At 36.1% G+C, this 18,258-nt stretch overlaps 1 protein-coding gene across 1 annotated transcript in view; it reads left to right on the top strand.

The window, feature by feature from the left end:
• Positions 1-10,818, top strand: part of SLC6A11 (solute carrier family 6 member 11) — a 218,206-nt gene extending 207,388 nt beyond the window's left edge. Inside the window, exons 11-15 of the mRNA XM_063426928.1 lie at positions 4,180-4,317; positions 5,222-5,324; positions 5,878-5,978; positions 7,309-7,479; positions 8,992-10,818. Of these exons, the coding sequence (XP_063282998.1) occupies positions 4,180-4,317; positions 5,222-5,324; positions 5,878-5,978; positions 7,309-7,479; positions 8,992-9,144 (666 nt within the window). The 3' untranslated portion in view covers positions 9,145-10,818. The remainder of the gene's footprint in view (positions 1-4,179; positions 4,318-5,221; positions 5,325-5,877; positions 5,979-7,308; positions 7,480-8,991) is intronic.
• Positions 10,819-18,258: the final 7,440 nt, after the last annotated feature.

Here is an 18,258-nt window from a genome sequence, read left to right on the forward strand (position 1 = left end):
GAGTAGACGCTGTAGTCCTGACACACACGCTTGCAGACAACTAACTGCTATTCAATCTATTACAGTCAAATTTTTTTTTTTTTTTAAATGTACACTACTGTTACACCAGATATGAGTTGCACTGGTGTGACACTGTGCCCTGGCAGGCCCTGAAATGCACACGTGTGAAGGAAACTGACTGCTATTATTTCACAGTCAAAAAAGTTTTAGTTTTTTTTTTAAATGCAAGCTATTGTGACACCAGATATGAGTGGTGGCACTGGGCAAGTGGGCACAGTATACGTTGTGAGCCTGACACACACGTTGGGTGCTGTCCTTACAGCAGAGATCAGATGAGTCCTTCAGGACTGTAGTGGACACTGAATACACTAGCCTAGCTATCGATTTCCCTAACTGCAGAGCTGAACAGACGTGCTTGTCTGGGGCTCCAGCACTGCTAAGCCCAATCTTGTGTAATCCGCACTGACAAACGCCAAAACCAGACTCAAATTGCAGCCCAAACGACAGATGACCGGGAGTACTATATGTAGATACCAAACATGTGGTGTTACTCACCGGACCCACAAACTTGGAAGCCGCAGCCTACCAGCAGGGATGGTGTGAGGGAGACGGCCACTCCCCGACCAGCACACCAAGCTGAACATGCCAGTGTGGAACCCCGTCCCCGCCCCCCATGGACCGGCGGGGCTCATCCCGGTCCCCACCGACCAAGAGCACACGACTATACCGCATCCTGCCATCCCCCGGGGAGCCGATGGGAACGGCACCGAGACAATAAAATTGCGGCCACGTCCTGGTCGGTTAGGCCAAATCCTCAGCCTCTAGACGGCAACTACGTGGAAGATGCGCTCAAACGCCTTGACAAGATATTCAATGACTTCTGGGTCAAACTATACAAGCGATTGGAACAACCGCCACCCCCAACAACCCAGGAGGTAAAGGAGCAGGGAATGGGAGGGCAACACACCATGAGCACACTTCATCCCCAAGCTCCTGCTGTACAAACAGACAGCTCACTCAGTCATAAGGGTGGCAGAGGGCCCACCCCGATGTACCGCACACACCGCAAGCGAACCCCTCGCCACCAGAGGAGACAAGCTCCCAAGCCCATGATAAAAAGGCCTCTGAGGCACACGCGGAGAGACGAGAGGCACCGGACCGGACCCGTGAGACGGACCGACCGGGCCCAGCAGCCGAAAACACCGGGGCCGACCCAGAGCCCTGTCGGACTACAAACCCCTCACAGGATGCTACAGCCCCTTCTGCAGGTATGAGACCGGACCGGCATCCTTACCAAGCACTGCAGTGCTGCTCCATGCGCCAGCCTAAGACCCAGGCCCCGAACGGGCATAGGACCAGTACCATGACTTTGGAGGGCCAGCACCGGGCTTTATGGACTCTAGCCCACCAGGAGGCTACAGGACTCACCCACCGAATAGCATTGGCAACAATACCCGGCAATCTATGGCTCCTGAATAGCATTGGCAACAATACCCGGCAATCTATGGCTCCTGAATAGCATTGGCAACAATACCCGGCAATCTAAGGCTTCTGAATAGCAGTTGCAGAGATACAGCACCCACGGACTGGTGATCCTTAAGGTGCAGCTAAAGCCACTTCGTCTATAGACAGTCATAACAGTTAACCTTTCCACATCATATACATGTCGCAATGCATAGTCTCTGAGAGCGGTTGATCACGGTTCATACTAGGATGTCTTCCATGTTTTAGTGCAAACTAGTCTAACTACTAATATAGTTGAAACATACTATTTTTATTCATGCCAGACAACCATGCAGGCCAGACTAACAAACATGCCAGGGCCAATCATAGTTAACCACCTCAGACATAGATAGCCTCACCCTGGTTCTCAGTATGTAGATTTATATACTCACGCACTGCTTAATATAAAACGTATTCACTATGACGTAAGCTTAAGCCTGTTTGAATTCAAAGATGTTCTTAAATTATCTAAATGTAGATATATATATATATATATACTCACGCACTGCTGAATATAAGGTATTCACTATGACGTAAGCTTAACCCCTTAAGGACACATGACGTGTGTGACACGTCATGATTCCCTTTTATTCCAGAAGTTTGGTCCTTAAGGGGTTAAAGGACCACTCTAGTGCCAGGAAAACATACTCGTTTTCCTGGCACTAGAGTGCCCTGAGGGTGCCCCCACCCTCAGGGACCCCCTCCCGCCCGGCTCTGGAAAGGGAAAAAGGGTTAAAACTTACCATTTTCCAGCACCGGGAGGGGAGCTCTCCTCCTCCTCCTCCGCCTCCGTTCCGCCCCGTCGGCTGAATGCGCACGCGCGGCAAGAGCTGCGCGCGCATTCAGCCGGTCGCATAGGAAAGCATTTACAATGCTTTCCTATGGACGCTTGCGTGCTCTCACTGTGATTTTCACAGTGAGAATCACGCAAGCGCCTCTAGCGGCTGTCAATGAGACAGCCACTAGAGGATTAGGGGGAAGGCTTAACCCATTAATAAACATAGCAGTCTCTGAAACTGCTATGTTCATAAAAAATGGGTTAACCCTAGCTGGACCTGGCACCCAGACCACTTAATTAAGCTGAAGTGGTCTGGGTGCCTAGAGTGGTCCTTTAACCCCTTAAGGACCAAACTTCTGGAATAAAAGGGAATCATGACGTGTCAGACATGTCATGTGTCCTTAAGGGGTTAAGCCTGTTTAAATTCAAAGATGTTCTTAAATTGTCTAAGCCTGTCTAAACACTACCAAGTTGTTGAATCTGACTGACAAACCTCATAATAATTTAACATATAAAATGTGCACGTATTAACATATACCCTATTGTTACAATTGTTACTTGAAAAGCATGAGGAATGCCGTTGGGGTACCACATGCTCATTTGTTATACCTCCATGCACTACAAAAATAAAGAATTAAAAAAAAAAATGTATGCAGCTTCCGAATGAATCTAAAATGGATGCTGTCCAGGAGGTGGGTGGGTCTGGGAGGGAGGGTCTGCTGCTGATTGGCTGGAATGTGTCTGCTGACTGTGAGGTACAGGGTCAAAGTTTACTCAATGATGACGAATAGGGGGCGGACCGAACATCGCATATGTTCGCCATCCGGGTGAACGCGAACACGCTATGTTCGCCGGGAACTATTCGCCAGCGAACTATTCGGGACATCTCTAGTGAGTGTATGTTACTGTGTATCTATCAATGACAATGTGTATGTCTGTCAGTGAAAATATGTGTTGGTTAAACAGTGTGTGTTCAAATGAGTGGGTGTATGGGTCAGTGAGAGTGTGTGCTTAAAAGGATGAAATGTTTAAAAAAAATGGTTTCATTCAATTCATGTGATTTGTAGTAATATGCATTCATGTGTGTATGTGCATGCACACAGTCTATGTGCACACGCGTGTATTATTAATTAATGTGTATGATATTAAAGTGTATATAAAATAAGTGTATATTAAAGATAATTAAATTCCATCTGTACATTGTGCCAGCAGAAATGCTAGCAAATGTATAGATGTATAGATTTAAATTTAAAGCTCTCTACAAATATGGTCCATCCCCTGCCTGTCATCAAAATCATCAACATTAGACATGTGTGCCAGTGGCCTAAGGTCTAATGCCATAGACTGAGTGACAAGCATTCCTCTTGCTCCCTGTCACTGTGTTACTCTCCCAACAGGCGCTTGTTAGGGGAGTATGCTAAGCACTGACACCAGCATGCTGACAGCGAAGCCAGCATGTTAGCATCAGCATGGGGGATTGCCGTGTTTAGGGAAATGGCCAGAAGCAGGGCCAATCACTCCACATTCAAACACAGCCAATCACTTATGCAATCACAGTCAGCCAGCCACACACATACACACAATCACACCCTGCCAACACTACACATACATATCACACTCAGCCAACCAACACTATCACATACAGTCAAGTCCCAAACAGAATCACACACAGCCAACACCTGCACAATGACACTCAGCCACCACAACACATATGCATTGCTTAAGAGGAGTAATGAGGGGTGAATAGGGGCTCTTCTTTGATTCTTGCAATGGGGCCCTGTGATTTCTATTTATGCTCCTGTCCAGTAGTTAAAAATGAAGTATGGTACAGTAGAAACAAAATGCTACATCATAAAAAAAATGTTATTAACTTTATGTTTTTGGTTTTATCATTTTAGTTTGTATGTGTGGAAAGCCTGGTAACTGCGGTAGTGGATATGTACCCAAAGACATTCCGAAGAGGGTATCGCAGAGAGTTATTAATTTTAGCACTTTCAATTGTTTCTTTCTTTGTTGGGCTGATAATGTTAACTGAGGTAAGATTCTTTATTCCATAATACATTACATAACAGATGTAGTTTGAACTGTTAAATAATATATATATATATATATATATATATATATATATTATTTAAACATATATACTGAAATATATATTCAAGTGCAAGGATATTTTGGGGGCCACAGGCGAAGATGATTTTGGTGCCTCTCCCCCCCGCCCACCCAAAAAAGCATCTTCATATTTGAGCCTCTTAACCCGCCTTTTGTTTCTTAACCCTTTTTTTTTTAAATGTCTTACCTTTAGTGCATCTTATCCCTTATTTTCCTGTGCGCCCTAAGGTGGCCACCTGTACCTCCTTATGGACGCACCGGCCCTGTATATATTTCACTTTTATGTAAATGTTAGATGTTATGTATGCTAAATGTTTTTTCATTTTTTTTTCATTTTTTCTATAGCAAGTGTGAAATAGTTTTTAGTGGCAGGAATTGGATTGGACAAAACAAGTTTAGGACTGGAGTAACAAGAAAAAATAAGAAGATTTATTAACTAAACAGTAATCTGAAATCTGAATTTTAAATATAAGAAAAAAAGGTTTATTAAAAAAATGTGAAACAGAGCTATATAGTCAAAGCTATATCATTCACGAAATTTGCAATATGGGTTTTTAACTCACTACAATTTGGTATTTAAATGTCTATTCTAAATATTTGTGAAGCGGTTAAAATTATTCATGTGAGATCTGCTTTGTGTATCCCATGTCATTGTGTTCATTATACTGTATAATCATATCAGGAGAGTAGAGTAGAATCAGTAGAGCAGTTGCTACATACTGTGTGTTTGGAAATTACACACTCATAAACTCATATAGAAAACTATGTATGTCAATTTCTATCTGTACACTTTAAATGCAATATCTTATATGTGTATTTAATTCCTAGGGTGGAATGTACGTTTTTCAACTGTTCGATTCATATGCAGCTAGCGGAATGTGTCTTCTCTTTGTTGCAATATTTGAATGTGTCTGCATAGGTTGGGTTTATGGTAAGTGTCTAATTGATTTTACGTTAAGCATTACCTACATATAATATGTATGTTAGGCAGTGCATGACTACATGAGAAATCATTAAATTCTACGAATGTATAATAGATGCAGTACCAGTCAATATTTGGCATTAGAAAAGTAATATATGTACCAATTGTGGTACATATATACAAAGCCCCTTTCTGTGTCTTATTAGATTTTAAACTAAATGATTTAAATTATTCTTTTTCACTAAGCTAATAGAAGAGAAGCACATTCTTCTGTCAATGGTCTATATAATGAGTCATATATTTAAGTATTAAATATAATGGTCATATTATCTTAGAACAAACATTTAAACTGGCAAACTGAAAAGAATGCAGTTACCTTTTTACAATATGGATAACATATCCTCATTATTGAAGGCATCTGTGACTTTGTGATATTTGCCAGAATCATAAACTCTTTGCCAGAAATATTTTTAACTTTACTAGTTGCTGAAAATATAGTGTATTCATCTGGTATCCATGGTGTAAGATGATCTAAATATGTCTGCTCTCTCTATATTTCTAGGAAGCAATCGGTTTTATGATAATATCGAAGATATGATAGGACATCGACCAGTTGTGTTAATAAAATGGTGTTGGATGTTCTTCACCCCTGGAATTTGTGCTGTAAGTTCCTAATCCTAAAAAAACATATGGTCAATAACCCCTATCTACCTGGGTGAGATTTTAAATTGGGAAAGTAAACTAGGTATCCTTAGGTCTTCCAGCGGGCTAACAGGTCTAGAATATCAAGCCTGTAATTTGTATTTCCCTCTAACCCACAGGCCAGGGGGGTTGGAAGAAGATGTTTAACTACTTGGACTTTTTAAATCCACCGTTGGGCACTCTGCATTGTCATGGTTGATTACTCAGTAAAAGAAAACAATACACTTAAAAGAACACACATCACCTTAAGACAACTGTCTCATTCAAAATCTCTATCTTTGAATGAGACTGTTCTGTTACTCTGCAGACTGCTAAATAATATAAATATGATCTTTTTTTCCATAGTTACCAGCTTCTTTCCTATGCTTTCTATATTCACTCTCAGGGGACAGTGAACTAAAAAATCAGTGTCCTATTCATAGGAATTCTGTAAACGTACATTAGGCATACCTGACAGTCACACATGTGCAGTTAGAAGATCGCTTTGCCTTGCAACATTTTGACAGTGAGAGACAGTGGGGAGATGAGAGGGATTCTGATCAGTGTGATTGATGTAGAGCCGGTTTTGGTTTTGGGTTTCCCTCTCCCTGCTGTGTTAGTCAATGCACGGAGAATGAGGAGCTTGCCGCTCCTACACAATGATGTCCTGTTTCTGTCATTAGTGGACTGGTCAGGACTAAATTAGTGGATGGGTAAAAGGGTGGAGCTATCGAAAATCCCCCCAGTTGAGAGGTGTGCCCAACAATGCAATTTGGCCTAGTTTATAGTAAGTTTATAACATACTTTTCAAAGATTGTCTTATTGCATTATTTTAGCTTGTATATTTGTTTAAAAGTATTTGTTTGCTGATTAAAACAAATGTCAAGTTGTACAAGTTCCTGTGAGATAAATAGTAAGAATCTTTATGACTGACTACTTTGCATAACTCATTAATATGCCAACTAGTTATAGCACAACATGCTTCCTCTCTGATCATTATGCAGATTGGAAGTGCCACATTTTTTATTTATATTGAATTACTCAGTATTGTATTATACATATTATAAATGTGATTCAATAAATTAAGATGACTTTTGAAATTGAAAAATTAATCATTTGATGGTTAACAGCCAAACCATCATCTTAGGAATAATAGCAGATCCAATCATTTAATATAGTTGATTAATTTTGTATTATATGTTTTGGTTATTTATTAATAAAGTATCAAATATTCTGAAATTTTTATTTTGATTATATTAACTATAATTTAAACAGCACTAGAATTTGACTAAAACGTTATCTTTTATTTCAGAGTATCTTCATATTTTTCTTGGTGAAATACAAACCTCTGAAGTACAATAATGTTTACACATACCCTCCGTGGGGTTATGGGATAGGCTGGATGATGGCTTTATCCTCCATGGTCTGCATTCCTTTGTGGATACTAGTGAAAATGTGGAAAACGGAAGGAACTTTTTCTGAGGTAAAATTTCAGTGCGGTGTCTTCTTAAAAATCTCTTGTTACAAAATTGCAAAAAAAGAAAGATTGCATTTTACACAATTGGAAATGTGTACAGTAAGAATGGTACACTACTATTCCCTGAATTAAAGAAAAACTCCAAAACCCTAAACTACTTCAGCTTTCTGAAGTGCTTTAGATGTTAACACAAGGACTTTCTTGTCCCATTTCATAAAAGTGCTAACTTCAACAGAAGGGTAAGAGGTACTGGGGAGAAACAAAAAGGGACGAGAGATGAGGAGAACAACTATAATACATTCTATTTTGGGGACCCAACAGTCAATACCATCTTTGCCTCTGATCTATGATAGTCTTGTCATTGTGACAATACTATTAATTCCATATATAGTGACATTTATCCATATAATGACATAACTAGTGCCTGTACCTTGTCACATTGATCCCATACATTGTCACCTCATCCTCATATATTACATCTGTCACATTATCCCAAATTGTTGACACATTTTTCACATTGGTTCCACATGTTGAAACCATTCCGAACGGCGCTCTTATCACTGCTACATTGTCATATAGGTCCTACCTTGCTTAGATTGCTACCACTTTGCTACATAGCTCCATATTGCCTTTATCGTTGCCTCCCTACTCCTTTTGCTGCAACATTGGTTCCACAATGCATTATATATACTCCCATTATTGCTGCTTTGTCTTCCCATTGTAGTCAAATTGACATATAAGAAACATATTGCTAGTCAGGAAGCCATAGTGGGGATAGGAGAAAAGGAGATATCTGAGCACATAGAGCACACAACAGCAATGATTTCCTGCCAGGCATTCTATAGGCCTGAGTTGAACTGTATTATATAGATTCCTGTTATAACTTTACTTACTGTATGTGTGTCATTTTTCCTGCCTACAAATGCAATATTTGCAATCAGGTGGCATTTGAAGCACTGCATTCTCAAAAAGTCATATGGTCCCTTATAAACAGTGTATTTGAAAATTTTCAATTACATTTATAACAGAAAAATGTATTATTGCCTCTGTCTTTTGAAACATTGCAAATTACACTCCAAGCACCACAACAACTACATCTTAATGTAATGGGCTTGTTATAAAGAGCCTGTCACTGCATCTCACTTGCAAACACTGCTGTCTCTGTTTCTATGGATTGGCTGAGGTTGTCATTACGGAGGGACAGAGTAGTGAGGGGTGGTGAAGTGGCCATGGTGGCGAGTGCTAAAAATAAGTAAAACTTTTTTTATTTGAGTCTTAAAAAGGGGCTCCTAAATCAAACTTGCAAGATCACACTCTAATGTTAGAAGCCTGTGTTTGCAAGATTTTCCTTTTAAAAATTAAGGATACCATGTCGTGAAAAAATAAATGTTAAATTATATATTTATGAACTTGGTAGAGAGGCACATTCATATCTACTAAACACTGAATATTTACCATATCCAAATAAAATGATGGTATATATATATATTTATATATTTTTTATTATTTTACTTCTAGCGGTGGAAGACGTTGATAACGCCCAGTCCTGACTTAAAAATGAGAGGAAAACTTGCTGCAGAAACATGCGCCAATGCAGTAAATGACTGTGAGACAAAACTTACAGGTGATGGAAACATCTCAGCCATTACAGAGAAAGAAACACATTTCTAAAAGTTTTTTTTTCTTGTTGTTGCTATTCTTTTGTAAAATAAGAATATAAAAAAATATACTTCATTCGATTCTAGAGGTTCACTCGTTTCGCACAAATTTTAACAGGTTCATTTTAAAGTGCACATTGTATACAAGTGAGTTTTTTTTATTATATAAATGACTTATTGAAAAACATTAGTGTATGGTCTTTTTAGTGCCAAATTTATGTAATATTGTGATACTGGTAACTGTTTTCTAGATATTTAGAAACTGTATAGTGTGTTGTAAATTTTTTATACTTGGCCTTTTGAAGCATGGTGTTTAAATAGACTATCTTATAATCTGTACACATTTCAGACCATTCCAATTTGTGATGTATGTCTATAAAGAGGCACATTTCCAGATGTCTGTGTGTGTTTTTAAACCTTTTTAATAAATATGTGTATAATAATTAATTTCTTTGTAAATTGCTAAATTTTATTCAATATAGATGTGTGAGAATTCAGGAGAGCTGTCTAATATAAAAGCATAATTAAACTGAAGGGTAGTAGAAGAGTATGGCTAAATGGGGACAACTGAACCTATTCAACTGGGGAGTCTTTGTTAATACAAGGTGCACATTTACTACATACAATTAACTATATGTGCCATCACTGGATGCATTTGTTTCTCTGTAGTCCAGAGATCTTAAACTTGGTCCTTTAGTAGTAATTCTAAATGAGATGTAGGATTTCTCCATTTGATGAGTAATAAGTATAATATGCAGTGAAGCTAGCACTCCTGCCTATTAGATCTTTACAAAGTCAAAAATGTATACGATACTAAAGGTCCAATAAAACAGTAGAAAATACTGACATGTCCATATTAAAAAGGCCAATTCTTTTATCAGTTATTTCTGATAAGATGGAAGCCAGCTTAAAAGTGTTAAGCAAAAAGTGAACTAACTTATAAACATTTGCGAGGTACGAGGCAGATATTTTTTTCTCACCTGACTACTATTGGCCAAAAATCTGTCAACTCCCCATAATGTTTTACGAAAAAACATGAAAATGAACATTTTTAAAAAGCATTTTTTCTATCATTTTATATTGCTTGAAACAAACAAACAAAAAAAAGACTCATACAATATAGCATAATAAGAGAGAAAAAAAAACAATTCTAGTACAAGTAGTGGACAGGAAAATAAAAGAGCGAGGGTTAGACAGAGAGCACAGGGAAAGAGTAATAGTTTTAAAAAAAAATTTGAGGGGAAAAAAAGGAAGAAGAGGGAAACAATGATAATGGAGGGAGCAGAATGTTTAGTGTTGCACCTGTAATGGTGCTGATAAAGAAAGTCAGAGGTGAATGAAATCGGAAATGGACATATTCTTGCATGATCAGTAATCGCCTAGCTGGTGGCCATAAAACCGAACAGTGATATTTTACATACAGAATTATAAATAATATGTAAATCTGGCTACGATGCATATGCAAAATGCTAGTTTAACCCCTTAAGGACACAACTTCAGAAATAAAAGGGAATCATGATGGAATATTTCCGTCATGTGTCCTTAAGGTGTTAAGGAAGTTGATAATCTTTTAAATGCTCTAAATGCCCTGGCAACTATTTTTTACACAACCGATGGTGATAACATAGCACAAAAGTGCACAAAAATAGTACATAAGTGCCATGACAATATGAACGTTATAAATCAACATGTTTACTGGGTATCCCTAATGGAATTTTTCATCATTAAAATAAATAGTATTTTATAAGATGATACTGCCAACTGAGTAATTATTGAACAGTTGGTTACATCTTCCGAGCATTCAGTGATACCATATTAAAATGGAGCGAGGATGACACAACACGGTATGAAACTGTGGATTTAGGAATGTAATGTAAGGGCATTTTGCCCTTTGATCTTGCCAGCTGCTAAGCACCATCCCCAGATGGAGTGTATTTGGAGTTTTCTTCACTTATGTGCACAAAAAAGGATTGTGTCTTTTTTAGGGTGCCCTATAGCAATACATATGACAAAACATGCACATAACCTTTTTTAATAAAAAATCAACTAGTACTTTGCAGAAAAATCAATTTTTGCTACTTTATATTTTATACAGCTGCGAATGTGAGCAGAGAGATCAATATATACTATATTATTTGTAAATCATTAAAACTATAGCTAAGATCTTTAATAATTCAAAGCAATATCTATATATCAATACACACACACACACACACAAACACACACATAAACACACACTCAGTGGCTACCTTATTTGCTACTACTCAAACAAACATCCAAACATTAAAGTAAATGGCTCAAGGCATATAAAGTGTGCAAAATGTTTAGCTGCACAAGTTTACAGAAAATGGTGTTATAAGGAAAAAACATCCAATAAGCTGTGAAGCATATCATTTTGTGGATCTGTACTGCTCGTGTTATTGGTGCAGGCTACTGGACCCACATAAATCATGTGTCATCTTTTTTGTCACTTCTACTGTATGTAGCCTGCACCAACGTGTCATCTCAAGAAGATTCCATCAATGTAACAGTGACTTCATGGTACTACAATGGCCTATACGATCCCTAGATCTTAAAGCAATAAAGCTTCTGTAGCAACAAACACCATTAGAATTAGGTAATACTAATTGGACAGCATATCCTCTAAAAGTTTTTTTTTTCTTTTTTGAAAGAGCAATAGGGAACATTCCCTGGTAGTAGCTGATAAAGTGATCATTGACTGTATGTGTGTAGTAAATATATCTAGATCTACCTATTTATCTATCTGTCCACATTTACATAAATATTCTGTAAATAATAACAAAAAAGAATAACGTTAACAGTACTACTCAATTTTATAACATTTCTTGTTTAATTTCAAATTTCAGATTATGTGAATAATAAGAATATTATTTTTTAGTTTTATTATATTTAAGAATATTGTTTTTTACTTTTATTATATTTAAAATATATATATATATATATATATATTACAAACAAGTTATATATTTTCAAAACATATATTACTATAGCAGCCACTGCAATATAAAATAAACCTGCTTTTTGAATTATACTTGAATGAATTATCAGATCAGTTATTGCAATTCCATTAAACCAAAAACACTCTGCAATTAATTTAGTTTATTTTTTTTTTATTATTTTTTTTAAATAGGTAGAAAATTATCCTCACATTATATTTGGTGCTCTATGGCTGTTACATCACTTATAGGGTTATTTACTAAGGTGAGGATTCGAAGTGAATTTCAAATTTAAGGTCAGAATAGCCAAACCGAAAACAAAGCAGGGATATTTCCCATTTTTGCTATTTTGTTCTTAAATTTGAATTTCCACTTTGCATTCACTTTGAATTCTCACTTTAGTGAGTAATCTTGTTAGGGCTCATTTACAATATAGCAAGTTTTGTTTGCAATTCAGCTTGCAAAACTATGGCCAAAATATTCAATATAAAATTTCTCCAATTTAGAAATTGGAAAAAAAAATTTGGCCCAAATTTTGCTGATTGCCTCTCTTTTTCTCTTTTATTTAGTTAAAAGACCCCCAATGTAGTAAAGACATAAATAAGATCACTGATCAATGCAGATCTGTGAAATTTAGCACCTTTTTGTTCTATTTATTAGTTATTTTTTTAATTTCTATATTTGTCTGCAAAATGTAAACAATGTTTAACAGTTTATAGTCAAATGTATCAAATTTTTAAAAGTGGGTCTGAAACAATATATAACTATTAACTACTTAACTACCGGGCACTTTTTTATTTAAAAAAAGATTCGCATATAATTTTTTTTAAAGCGGATTTATTTGAATGGAGGCATAGCTAGCATATGAACATTTGATATACCAGCAAGTTTGTGTATAGACTGCATTGCAGACAAACTTAAAAATAAACTAAATTTAAGTGTCATTTATCTTCCAATATATTACACAGGGTCTGAAATGTTAGTACAAAAACAAAAATAACATTTTTCTCACATACAGTATATGTGACAAAAATTATACATAAAAATGTCAATACCTTGCTTATACCTTGCTTTGTAAGTATTCTGCAGATATTACTAGCAGTCTGTATTTGAGCATAATGCCCACATACAGTAAATACAGTTAAGTCATATATTTCTTACATATAGGTAAATAAAACTGCTATAGAAATCTTTATCAATCTCTGGACTACTAATGTGCTGTTGTCTAGTGACATTCCTGGCTGTGGGAATGATATCACCCCTTGATACTTCCTGTACTGTTGAAAAGCAGGCATTGCATCAGTGACTAGTGGCTTGTGGCAGAGAAATCTGTTACTCTACAGGCTGGTAATCATAACTACAGCAGTTATAGTGCAAAATACATAAAAATACATAATACATAAAAATAAAACATTTATACTCAATTTGGGTGTTGAAGGAGTTTAACAGTTCATTCTGATTAATTAAATAGTATACCAAAATATTAAGCAAAATTGAAAAGTGTCTTTGAACTCTAGTTATAAGAGATTTATATTTAACAATATATGTCTAGTGGTGAATGTGTTGTATAATGGAGATAATTCTAAGATGCTCAAAGTTAACTTGTTTTAAATAATATTTAAAAACCTGCACCTCAAGTATGATGTACTTTTTTTAAAACACAAGCAGAGTTCCCTCTTTTCTTATCCAAACTTCAGAAAAATTAGTGGTTGCTTGTTAGTTTCAATGTATAGCAGACCTATGTATTATCCTGTAGTCTGAGATACAAAGGAACAATTCATTCAGTTAACAGCTGGTTTTTAATATTACTCACTTGTAGCTGATAAAACATGGGTGATATTGAATAGACTCCACAAACAAAGAATGTCCTTGGCATTACAATCTCATTTATATTGTATTTCATGATGAGTAAATGTTATAGGCAATTCTATATGGGTTGTTTTTTTTATAGCTAAATAATATAAAAGATTTGTTACTATAATTATAGAACAAATGTGCTAATTAATTATTTATGCAAGTGAGCAGCATTGCTTTCAAGACTTGTAGAATTGTATCTTTTAATTTTAAGCAACACTCAGACTAGCATAACCACTACATTATGCTGTGGTGGTTATGGTGCTTGGAGTACCCTGGCACATTACTAGTGTAATTTTGTTAAACCATTTCAGAATGGTTTAACAACTTACCTGGGTTCATCAGGGCACCTGCACCTGCACTACCTGCATCTGAATACTCCTTGCAGGATAATATGATTAGCTCCACTGAGCATGTACTTGCATCAACTGTGCTTAGCTCAGTGCATGAAAAGATTGTATGATGCATTGGTTCCCCCGTTCTAAAATGGTTTGACAAATTGCACTGGCATCATTCTGCAATGGGCTGCAGTGGTCATGGTACGTGGAGAACTCATTTAAATGTAATTGTAATTAATGATTAAGAACTCAGGTTCTTCAAGTAATATGAAGTTAAAAATGTAGTTACTCAAAAAACTTAAATAGAATATTGTACACTACAAAAAGATGTTAGCAGAAACTAAACACAGTAACATAGAAGAATATTAGAAACAAGACAATTTTATGATATAATAATATAATAAAAATAAAAATTGGAATCAACTATGGATCATACTTGAAAGGTTACATTATGGCATACGCATTCGGACTGCAGTTCAAAGTCAGTCAGATTAACAAACAGCATCTAACAGTTTGACAAACTATAGAACTCTTGGCATGATCTACACATAATCGGCCATCTATTAAGTAGATTTTAATGTTTAATGTTCAGCCCTGAATAGTAGTGCTAAGTAAGAAAATAATAAATATAATATTTCTATCAGGTAATACATAATTCTTTATCAGTTAAAACCTGTTATGATGGAAGCATCACATTTGCTTGAAAACACCAATACAGTATTATGGATAAGCACATTTTATTTATGCTTTTTCACAAAGGTAAAAATAAAATCTATCGCTATGCATAGAGTATTAAAATGTGTTTTCAGATATATGTCAAGTTCCCAAACTAAGTTAATATTGTGATTATTGTTTTTCACTTTTCCAGTTTATTAAGATAAGGATCAACTGTAATTAATTAAACTGCTATACATTGCTGCATTTGTTATTAGATATTGGTATCTGTAGCATTTTACTATATAGTAAAATAAAATAGCAAAAAATAGAAAGAAAAAGGTGTTTAGCAGCTGTTACTTTGTAGAGTTAAATGTTTCTTTGAAACTCAGCATTGAAGTTGAGTTGAGCAAAAACCCTGAAGTAAAATATCAGCTACCATTTCTCAATATCGCAATATGTGACTTATGAAACTTACTTATGTAACTTATAAAGATTCTGCCAATTTTCCCCACCAAAAACGTATTTTACCGAGTTCATCAATGGGAAATTGTAAATCCGGCCAAACGGTCTTTAGAGTGTTAATTGTATAAAATTTCAAAGGAATACTCCAAACACCATAACCACTACAGTTTGTTATAGTGGTTATGGTGCCAGGAATGCTTTGGCTCCCTCCCAGAGTACCTAGTCAAATCTTTTGAGAATTGTTTTACAATTTACCTGGGATTTCACCAGTCACCTTCTCCTGTGACCCCAAAGCTCTTGCTCCGAGGTAAGCCCAGTGGAATAGGGCTTAGCTCATTGGCTTAGAGAACTCAGCTGATGCTCTCAGGCAATGATCTGGCCTTGCAGAGCAGAGTTTAGCTTACGTGAGCTAACGTAAGCTCTTTGCAGGAGCTTCCAGCTCCACAGGTGGAGGTGACCAGTGCCTGGTGGGCTATAGTGGGTTTGGTGCTTGGAGTGTACCTTTCCTGGGAAATCAAGTAGCTAAAAAAGTGTTGCTCCTATTTTTACTTTTGAAGATAACATTCTTTTGGTTCGTAAATTTGAAAAATTTGAAAACTAGCAATAATTCAGATCAAAATCGATTGGCTTGGCGTAACATGTGCACAAACAGAATGCATTTTGACTCTATGCTTAATTATTTGCTAAACAGCCGTGACAAACAGATAAAACATTTAGACCAGAAATAGATCGGTCGGTGATTTTCCAGGTGATTTTTAGTCTATTTTCTACAATATTCATATTTATGGTCAACTCACCACAACTCACTCTTTAGCATTTTAGCATTTTATTCTTATGACTGTATGGCATATACATTCCAGTGTGCTGCTATAATAAATATGGCTTTATTTACATACACATTGTTTGGTATGGTCTAAAGTAACATACAGACTTACTAATGTGAAAAGGCGTGATTTTTGTCCAAATTGTACAAATGACTTGTTTAACACAACTAATTTTTTTTAAGTTGTTTGTTTGTTTTTGCAAATTTCCTACTAGAATTTGTTTGTTTTTTTAAAGCAAAATGTGAAAAATATGTAACTGTGATTACTTTTTGATATGTAGTAGAACAAAACTCCCTTTGATGATGTATTTGGAAAATTAAAGAAACATATGATTATAATTGGTCTCTATTTTCTATCTTTATTTTTGGATCATTAAAATGAGTGATAGTGGGAGTTATCAAAATGTCATAATCTAAAGAATATCCAAACCATGTATAACCCTGAGTGAAAATAGATGATAAAAAAAGATTTGTGACAATGTGCTGCTTCATTCAGCAACACCGATGTGGAAGATTGGAGTAGAAGTATTGCTTAGTAGCAAACAGTCCATGGATAATTTGTATAGCGCCTCTGCCATATTTTAACTTAATGCCCTTTCTTAATTCACCCTATATTTCGCCTTATACCCTAAAACCGAATATGTACTTTAAATCATATTGTGACACCAAATATTTGAATGAATTCATAGTTTTATAAAAACTGTATTTGTAAAGTCTACACCTGCTGGACATGTTAACTGAGATAGAAGGATTGTGTTTGTGTGCCCTGTAAATGATATGGAATTTGTGTTAAAACTATTTAAATCCAGGTCTACTCATTTAAAGTAAGTTTTCCCTACTTAGAAGATCTCTACATATATAAATAACATATCTAAAATAAAAGCCCCGAAAGTATAATGTTAATACATTATTATTATTATAATTATTTAAATTGTGCAAACATATTCAGCAGAGCTTATCAGATGTAGAATGGGGATATTTGCCAACAATTATTTTTCACATACAAAATATTAACAGAGACAAGAGTTGTAGAAGACCTCTGTTGAATTGTCCATCAGAGTCATTGTTCCAGCTGTTGTTGCTTGGTTGTCAATAGCACTTACTACATGTCCTGGGACAAATGTGAGTGCTAACTTTAACTATTCTGCATAGTGCTATAACCCTAGAGTTCAGATCCTCGGCACCCAGAGCAAAAAATAGGAATAACCTCAACCCAATTGGAAAATGCAACTTTGTTAATTATTGCAAAAATCAGGCTTATTCTTACGGGCAAAATTCAATGTGGACACTCTGTATCCATCTGTAAATCTGACTGTTCATGTTATAAATATCATTCCAGGTACATATAAACATCATTAATACATCTGACATTTTGACATGACATGAGCACTGAATCGTGGGGTCTCAGTCAGTAGAGGGACAGAGGAGTGTCATGGAACTGGGACACAGATAAATAGGCTGTGTCCATTGTCATATCCCTTCCAAAGTGCAGGGAGACAGGTTTACCTGGCAGCTCTGTGATTTGCAGCACAACTGGACACTGGTGCTATTTGCCACCTGCTTGGCAGTGACTGTGAGGATTGTCCAGGAGTCAGGATGCAACAGTGGTCAAACAAGGACAGCAGTATTTCCTGCAACTTATGGCAACATTCTTCAAATGTTGACCATATTTGATCCTGACAGTGGAATAATCATATAAGGTTTTCTAAGCAAAATAGAAATTATAGTTTTTATCATCTGGTCTTTTTGATATCACTAATTACTGGCCAAGGATTGCCCACAAATAATGAATGACCCTGGAGGATATTGTAACATTTGTATGTATAGATATAGACATTACTTAATGAAAGGTAACATTTTAAATAAATGGTGATTTTTTGCATGTATAAATATTTCAATCAAATGCTAGGAATGCTACTTAAGCTATTTATATCACAACATTAATTATAATAATCAAGAGGCCTCCATGAGATGAGATACAACCCTAGCAAAGAATATTAATGATGTTTAGACATGCATCAGTGGTAGATGGAGAG

The sequence above is a fragment of the Pelobates fuscus genome, chromosome 7, assembly GCF_036172605.1.
Source record: "Pelobates fuscus isolate aPelFus1 chromosome 7, aPelFus1.pri, whole genome shotgun sequence".
Classification (NCBI taxonomy): Eukaryota; Metazoa; Chordata; class Amphibia; order Anura; family Pelobatidae; genus Pelobates; species Pelobates fuscus.